The sequence below is a fragment of the Halyomorpha halys genome, unplaced genomic scaffold, assembly GCF_000696795.3.
Source record: "Halyomorpha halys isolate HHAL.00 unplaced genomic scaffold, Hhal_1.1 Scaffold670.1, whole genome shotgun sequence".
Classification (NCBI taxonomy): Eukaryota; Metazoa; Arthropoda; class Insecta; order Hemiptera; family Pentatomidae; genus Halyomorpha; species Halyomorpha halys.
This window is the reverse complement of record NW_027106188.1, coordinates 156,914-166,714: the sequence shown is the minus strand read 5'-3', so window position 1 is coordinate 166,714 and position 9,801 is coordinate 156,914. Positions and strand designations below refer to the sequence as shown.

Sequence of the window (9,801 nt, the reverse complement as noted above, 5' to 3'; positions counted from 1 at the left end):
CGCCACTAGCAGGGAGGTCTTTTCCCACTCGTGACAACGCAAACGGCGAGTAAGCGCCACAATGTTCTGCTCACAGCGGATCCCACAACCTTACCCTTCAGGCAAAGAAAGGACATTTATGTTCATTATGTATTTGTTTGAAATAATAAAATTAATAGAAGGGTGAGAAAAAAAAAGTTCGAAATGGAAGAAAAAAAAAATAATAAAACTTATTTATTGAAAATACAGATACATATCACAGAGCTCATTATATACAGAATATATTAGTTCATACATAAATAGCATCGATCTGACAAGGTCTCTTTTGCTGATTCGAAAAGAAATCAAATTCATCATCAGACCAATGCATCACTACTAAATGTTATAAACAAAAGTTAATAAATAATTAAGTTAGAATTAAAACAATTAAAATTGAATACACGTCAATTAAACGTGACAGATATTCAATTTCAATTTCATGGACATTGGTAGAAAACAAATTTATATAAAATAAGAATAAATATCTAACCCTATACCCGCGAAAGTTCTAAAGATAACATTAAAGAATTAACCATGAGAGGTCTTATAGCCTAAAGAGGTACAAGGAAAACTATATCTTATGTATATGATGTAAGGCTTTGTACCATATCAATGATTAATTAGTTGAATACTTCAATAACAGGAACAGAAGATATATGGAGAAAATTTATTAAATCATTTCATTAAATTTTAAAAGAAATTCGCAATTTCTTTAACAATAACTCAATCCTTCTAAATATGACTTTACTGGAAAACATCTTATAAGATAAATGTATTCAGATATTTTATGCTTTTAAAATGCAATTCATGACATGTATAAGTAAAACTGACTTTTAAAAATGATTCATTATAGTTAAAATAATTTTCAATTATTTTTAATTTCAGTGTAGTATGATTAAAATAAAAAAAATTGAAAAAGGCCTTTCAAAAACTCAGGACACTCACACAATCTTACTATAAGTATCCAATCATCGGTTTATTTTTGGAAGGATGTGTACAATGAAATTCTTTTATATATAAAAAAAATATATGAAGAATTAAAAAAACAATGTGATTTTTGCTCTAACGATCGGGCTAAAATTAAATATTTTATATAAAAAATGCATTAAAGAAGATCAGTTCTAAACAGAGGAAGGAACTCTCATTTACTTAATAAAACTAACTCTATTAAAAAAAAATTATAGTATTTTTTAAAGTATATTATTCTTTCACAAGTAGGTATATCTACTTTTGGAAGATTATTATTTAAATACTTATTTTGGGATCATCTCATGAAGTTAAGTTAAATTTATTTTGAAAATATTGATTAGTAGCATATGCGTGATTAGAAAAAACTTAAAATTTTTGAGTTCTATCAGTGGATAGATTCTCATCATCATGTCATTATATCACGTACAGAAAATTTACTTGTTTTATATATTTTTATAGAGTTGTAAATAACAATAAATAAATTATTAAAAAAAAAAAAATTAAATAAACTGAACTGCGTTTTGGTGCAAATTGCAAGTTGTAAAAAAAGTACATATTTTAACTTTTGATAGAAAACTCCTTATACTTATAGCGTTGTAATTTATTTAGAATATTGCAAGTTGGATTTACAATAAAATTTAGTTCTAAAAGCAATACGTTATGTAATGGGATAATTCAATATTAAAAAACTTTGAGTTTACTAAACGTTTTTGAAAAATACAAAAAAATTGTTTTGGATATTCAAATGTAAGAGTTTTTGAATAACTTCAAAAAAAGTGTTAAAGTGACAGTTCAACTTTAAAGAGAGTACTAGATAAAAATAATATTTAATGAAAACAAAACCAAATATAAAGAAAAATAATATACCTTGTAAAAGACAATTAAAAATCTTGCAAATTTGGATTCAAGGTAAATTCAATGTTTATTTATAATGTTCCCATGCAGAATGGCAAACGAGTGCGTAAAATGTTTTGAACAGTAAGACATGATTTTTTTTTTTTTTTTTTGTGAAGCTTAACCTTTAATTTGGTCATGTATAAAGCCAACGGTTCGAGACCATCTTAGCTGTAAAAATATATTTTCCCACAGTGTTTGCTACGGCTACAATTTCCCACCGGCACCGGACTCAGACCATTTTGTCGAAGATCGCTGAGCAGCGGATTGGAACCGGCATTAGGTTTGTTTTCCTTGTAATGCCAATGCTAGAAGTGTAATTCTTTTATTACATTAATTATAATTATTTACACACTTTATTACGTAATAAAGAAAAGAAACCGAGGTAGAACATAGAAATGAATAGATACGAAGGACAACTTCATATTAAGGACAACCATCCCTAAATTCTTATTATCTATGGACCAGAAAATAAGTAAGGTTCTATGCGTTCCGTGAAGAATTATTCGTTTTGGCACTAAACACTTTCAAATTGTTACTGTAAAAAAAAGAAAAGAAATAAAGTAATTTGCATACAGCTTTCTAATTAAAAATATTCTTGTAATCTGTCAAGAAAAAAGAGACACTTTTAATGATAAAAAAAAGGATTTATCCAACTTAATGATAATGTTGTAATTTTAAAATTAGATTTAAAATTATTTAAATTATATTCAAAAGCTATTTCATTTAAAATTTGGAAAATGGCAATGTTGATGAAATATTATTTATGAAAGATCAATTACAGTTAATTTATTTTAAAATATTAATCGAAAAGATTACGGTAATTATAAACCAATTTATTCCTATTTTTTAAAATGATATAATAATAAAAACGTTTTTTCCAAAAACATTATTTTATTATACTGTAAAGCAAAAAAATATATTTTTACGATATGTATACCGAAAATGTATGCATATTGCATTTTTACCTTATAAAAGACTTAATTACTGGGAATCGATCTTCAGTAAACTAAATTGGTAGGAAAGTTAAATATTTCAAAAAGTCGATAACACGAAGTAAAATCTATATAGTTTCAAGTATGACCTGTCAAGTTTTTACTGTTCAAGAAGCGTCTGAGGAGTATGAAATTCTCATTTAAAGAGTGTTCAATGAGAAAATGCTTCTAGATGAAAAACTCAAGAAAAAATTAGGAATCTAAGAAAAGTTCCTGTTACCAGATTTTCGTATTACCTAAATATTCTCCTATAAGGCTAGTGTAAGACGAAAATAGAACCTTCTAGCGTTTAAAATCTATAAAATTTGTTTTTTACCAAAAGTGTCAATAATGTTACATTACAAAATTGTGTATCAGAGTTATAGTATGGCCATGGGATCATAGACCGTAGTGGAGCCTGGTGTGGTTGTACCTTCGCCGATGTCTAATGAGGAGGAGCAGAGTGGCCAGGACAGCGGCCAAGAAGAGAGCTCCCAGGAGGGCGAACACCATGGCCACCCGGGGTCCGGAGAGGCACACCCATCCGCTGTTGTCTTCAACTGGAACACAAAATAAATAAGAATTATGAATTGAAATTGTTAAAAAAAAAAAAAAAAAACTAAAACTATTTAATTATGAAGGACGGGAATCCATCTTTTTTTTCTTCTTTCAAGCCTCATGGAGGTAGGCAACAAAAATGGGTGAAATTTCTTTTAAGGCATTTTAAGAGGGGAAATGAGGAAAGGGAAAGCCTAGAACTTGAAAGAAAACAGCAAACTCCAAAGCAATAGCCGAAGGTAGGCAGGCGCTGAAAATACTAGTTTAGCCAGCTAAAGATCTCCAGAGCCACCCCAATATATTATAAATAATTTCTCATAATATATATATATAAAATTATTATTAATGAATTTGGGGATGGGAAGCCCCCCAAAAAATCCTTTTTTTTCTATTGCTGGCAATCACGCCCAAGTCCGTTCATAAACAATTATACTCTCATTTCATTTCACTTATTTCTTACCACAATTTTTGGAAATCATTTTAGTTTTAGAAAATTAAAATGAATTAATATAAATTGGAAATAAATTTAAAAAGTATTATTTTTAAATCAATTTATTTTAAGCGGCCCAAAATAAATAATAAAAATATTATATATATGTATATAATACAAAATATTAAATACAAACCTTTTCATGTGACCTTTCAAGATTTGTTCGTAAATTTTAGTGCTGCAATAGTTTTATACATAAATACATGAATTTTTACTTTTATTTTTCCCATGATTAATATTATGTTAAGCAAAGCGTGCAGTTTTACCACTTAAAATCAGTTATATCGATCACAATTAATTCCGAAAATAAACTTTATATCGTTTTAAAAAAATAAACATTAATGCTTCATTCTAGATTAGAGACATTTCGCAAGAAAAAAAAAAAAAAAAAAAAATTAAATCAGTACTACTACAACCCATGAAGGGTCAGGGGTTCAGAACTTTGTAAAGAAGTACTGTTACTTGACCTATGTTTGTGCAAGGAGGTGATTTGGTCAGTACCATGCTCGAACGTCAGATTTTCACCCAATTAAGTTTACCAATTTAGAAGGGGCTGGGTGGACCCCAGGAGGGCTCCGAACCCACAGGAGTTGACTCACAACTACAGTGTAACAGAAAACAATTTTCTGCCCAGCCGGATTCGAACTCGGGTCCTTAGAGTTAATAACCACGCGCTTTACCCCGTGGCTACCGCGCTCCCAAAAAAATTTCAAAACTAGAAAAAATTATATACAGATTTTTCCAGAGCTAAGAGGTATCACAGCTTAAGCGACTTTGTCCCTTTTTTTTACCGAACTTATAGGTAAAAAAATGTCACGACGATGTTTTTTCTTGGTATCTGGCTTTTTTTAAAGGTAATTCACCTTAAAAAAAACACACACACAATACTAAAGTATCTATTTTTACGCAGTGATGGTGAATATAGCTGAAATTGTTTATGTCGCTCCGATTTCAACAATGTATGTTGTGGGATTTTCCCATCTCTCGTTCTAGGATAAACTTTGATTACACCATGAGGTGTGTCGGATCAAAAATCTTGCGTCCATTACCAGTAAGGTTCGTGGCGATATGGTATCGGCCTCCTGAAATCTATGTATAGTACCTAGAGCGGACCAGATAATGTACTTATAAAGCAGTAACTGATAAAAATATAAACTGAATTAAAGACCTACCTGAATCTAAAAATTCATGTCTTTATGTATAAAGTATACATGTTTAAAACTATAGCAGCACTAAAATTTCAAAAAGATTTGTATTTAGTATTTTTTTTTTAAAAGAAAAAATTATACATTATGATAATCAGACCAATTTGGACATATGGAATTGAGCTCTGGGACTCTACCATACCATCAAATTCCACCCGCATCACATCCTTACAATCCAAAATCCTACGAAAATACTTGAAGCTCCTTATTACCTTACAAATAAACTCATCCACAAAGACCTTAACATCCCATTCGTTGCAGATTTGGCCCAAAAGAGATATACGTCTTTTCATTCCAAACCCCTTACCCATTCTAACCCATTAGTTCTTAATATCTCATCCTTAACAATCCCTGATAATCCTCCGGGGCATTTGAAAAGAAAATGGCCACGGGACCTTCTAATTTATATTAATGCTTCAAGTACCTCCAATGGGTGGTTCCTTCTCAAGATTTTCAAGTGTAAATAAAACATTCAACACATTTCCTTACTGTATTTATTATTTTGTATAGATGTAAATTCCATTAAATAAATAAATAAAATAAAATAATATTTTTTATTATAGGGCCGTTCTAAATAAATTTACTTAAAAATGATACTTTTTTAATTTATTTTCAATTTATATTAATTAATTTGAGTTTTCTAAAAGTAACATGAATATATTTATTCTGGAGATAAGAGAAAAACCTTGGAAATGAAAGTGATAATGTGCTCTGCATCACTGTGATGCAGAGCACATTAATTACGGCATAACAATTAATTTAGAATTAATACCTTATAATAAAGAATATTAAATATAATTATTAATTTAAATCTAATAGCAAAGTATTATTGTTAAAGGAAACAAGAAAAATAAAAAAAAACTCCATTGAAGATCTATTATGAACAATAATACAATATTTTATTATTAGAAAAGAGAAAAAACATGATAGAAAAAGAAACAGATTAAACACGTGAACTCTATTTCTTAATGTAATATAAATTAAATTTGATTTAAAAAAAATAAAAAATAAATAAAATAATATTATTAAAGTAAACCAGAGCGAGTAAAAGTTTGGCGTAAGCAGAATATTGCAAAAGGAGAGATAAAAACACGAAATTTTTATGTTATAATTTATTGATATATTTTTTACTTCTTTATTCTAATTTAGGAATGTATATTCCATCTAATATATATTTTTGAGCGAATAAAATGAAGTCCAAATTCCTACAGGTTCACGAAAGAGGTGTTTAGGCGCATGAGGCCTTATAGAGTTTCAAGAAGTCACTGTACCTTCTAAAAATAATCAGAAAAAGATTCTCCTCTTAATTTTTTTTTTTAATTTCCGTTATTTTTTAATGCGTCTACATAAGAAATCCTGCTGTATGTTCCACCTAATACCATTCTGCGAGCTAATTGAAAATGACGATAAAATATATTTCTCTATAAAAGAAGATTGAGAACCAATAATAATTTAATTTGGTAAACATCTAACTGATGAAAATTCAGCTATTGGGAAAAATTTAGAAGGAATCTATAAGTGTGAAGTCAATCGGAATTTAAACAAATGAAATTTCAGTTTCCTCTTTTTTCTTGATTTTCTTACATATTTATCGATTATTTTATCTTCACCATACTTTATCCTTTATTATATACTCCAAATAAGTCCATTATTAAATTCTTTATCCTTCCCGCCCCACAATATCCTTTAACAATACCCCACTTATTCCTTTCGAGTAGATAGAACGATATAAGCCGTTACTTAGGGCTACATCTAGACAAACGACTGACATGGAATCCTCAGACAAGACTGAAAAGACAGGAAACTTCTCGTCGACTGCGACTATTACAACATTTACTGGAAAAGCGGTCTAAACTTATCGTACAATACATTACAGAAGACTGATCTACATGAACATAATAAGGACAATCTGTCCAAACGGATTTGAGCTTTAGGGCTCCACTAAACCATCGAATTTCTTTCGTATCCAATCCGCATAGTTCAAAATCCTTCGTAAATCCTCAATGGTCCTTACTTTGTCACAAATCAAGTCATCCGTCAGGACCATAAAGTTTCATAAGTTGCCGATTTAGCCAGAACCAGATACCAATCCTTCCATGATAAACTTCCCAACCACCCATATCCACTTGTTTCTAACCTGACTTCTCCTTCATTACCTAATAATTCTCCTAGGCGTCTGAAAAGAAGATAGCCTCGAGATCTTTTCCTCTAGAAATGTTATAGGAGTTCAATCAATGGGTAGATTCTCAACATGTAATTTTATAAACTATCAGTAAATTTACTGGTTCTATACATTTTTATACAGTTGTAAATAACAATAAATAAATAAATTATATTAATACAGGGGAAAGAACAGTAACATAGATGTCAACTGTGGACAGAAACAGTAAGGACAGTTTTGGAACCTCACTCCAGTACGGAACTAACGGACTGGAAAAACTGGAGTATAGTGACACACTTGGACTTGCGTCTATTATATCCAACTGGCCTCCTGGTGTCTACCTATTTTCACCCTGACCCTGGATACTTAACCTATTTCCATAATATCACAGTTTGACGGCTTCTATCTTTTTAACTGTTTTTGCTTACATAGATTCCCTTTTATCTTAAGTCTATGTAAAGGTTATTTGTGCATATGTAAATTATTAATTTAAATATGTTATAACTACAAATATTTCATCTTATTAATGGTAAGATGTTAGTGTCTTATTGTGAGGAGATTCTAATACAGAAATCCTTAAGACAGTAAACCATAAAAATAAAATCGAACTACATGCAGACTAAACAGAGAGAACATTTATCACTCATTTTTTCCCCAATCTGACAGCCTTGATGAAGCCCTACAAAGTGGGGTGAAACGTTAGTTAACAATAATTAGTTTTCTTCTACTATTTTCATACCTTTATTAACCGCCATCCTGACTATCTTCCTACTATCTTCTTCCAATAATTATCACATACAGTTGAACATATACTAAGGGAAAGTGGAAACATACTCAGAAAGATGAGGAAGGTTATATTTAAACATTTCATCAGTTGTATTAAGACAATTGAAATTTATAATCGTTATATTATAAGTCTAAAGGGATCCCAACACTGTTCAGTAAAACAAAAAATGGATTGTATGGTTATAACAGATGAATTATGCGAAATATCTGAGACTCGATCATTCAAATGTTTTTTTGTAATCCATCTTAGAAATCTTAAAAATTTTTAAATCTTCTGAGTTCAGGGTCGATTTACGGCAGATCAAAAATAGTAATACAAGTCCTTTTGGAATAGTAATACAATAATAGTAAGTGTGCTTTATGGCCTTAGACTAAGAAAGAAAGGAGCAAAATGATTAATACACATAACAAAAATGAGAAGTCAAAATAAAATAACTTTTAAGTCTTTAAAAAGAAAATATAAATAAACTAAGATATTAATGACTTATACAAATATTTTTTATCATGAATTAATTTAATTTCTTAATGTTGAACTCTTAATCTTGCAATTAGTATTAATTTTTTCATCATTTCTTATTGTAATGTATAATAATATTTCCATAATAATAAAAATAAAAATATTTCCTAACCATTGCTCTTTTTTATATATTTTTTTATTTTGTTCCAGGTAGGAAGAATAATTTTCATCGTTCAATACTCCAATAAATACTTTGGTTGGGAAAGATGTTTTAGATTTCAATACTCAAAGTTCAAGATTACAAGACTCAACAAACACTTTTGCAACAAGGTATTTAACATTATCTTGAAAGATACAAATTATTAATTAATTGTTGTAGCTCTTTGGAAACAAAATCTAGAAGTAAAATATTGTCATTTAATAACTATTAGAATATTTAAAATCATTGATAGGTTATAAAAATATTTATTACTAATGGTTAAATCTAACAATTCATTGTATTAATCTTTAGAAGAAAAAAAATTAGAATCAAATAATATTTAAATTATTTTCCTGTTATAAAACTTATAATATTATAGTATATTTTTTTGAATTATTTATTTATTGATATTTACAACAGTATTCAAATATATACAACCTGTAAATTTGTTATTAGTTATACACTGGCATGATACAAACATGTAGATAATCTACCCATTGATAGAACTCCCGATAGTACAATTAAAATAATAAAATATAGTGCAAAAATTGGATTAACAGACTAATTATTGTATTGAATTTCAAAAAAAAAATTGTTTTCAGCAGAAAAAGATAAATCATGTCCAACATTGCTTCATCTTTTATCATTTTAGGTGTAGATGTAATTTAAAAAATACTTTGTATTGAACGTGTTCAGAAGATAGTGTCGTTGACCATTTTAGGCTATGTTTTTCGAAATCTTATATATGGTATATAGGAAAGTGAAAGTAAAAAATGTATTGTTTAAGCTATACCACTAACCCAGCAGCGAAATGAAAACTGTTAATGTGTTTCGTAGAACGGGATGCCCAGAAATTCTGACCTCAGAATTTGATTGCGTAACCCAAATTATATATATTAATGTAATCATGCCAATACATAACAGCGAGTAAGCAGTTTTGTCAATAATCACTCATAGTGTAATTATGGGACCTCATTTTATTTTAAGCCGAATTATTATTTTTTTTTTATTTGATAGATTTATTTATTGATAGATATTACAATCTGCCACACAGTTGTGGGCAATAGGTAATATTGATGAATGATCTCAT

The 9,801-nt window shown here is 29.0% G+C and overlaps 1 protein-coding gene across 1 annotated transcript in view; it reads right to left on the bottom strand.

Moving 5' to 3' along the window:
* Positions 1–231: 231 nt before the first annotated feature.
* The window catches only part of cyr (cypher), a 117,153-nt gene continuing 107,583 nt past the window's right edge, over positions 232–9,801 (bottom strand). Inside the window, exon 9 of the mRNA XM_014427762.3 lies at positions 232–3,415. Within this exon, the coding sequence (XP_014283248.1) occupies positions 3,255–3,415 (161 nt within the window). The 3' untranslated portion in view covers positions 232–3,254. The remainder of the gene's footprint in view (positions 3,416–9,801) is intronic.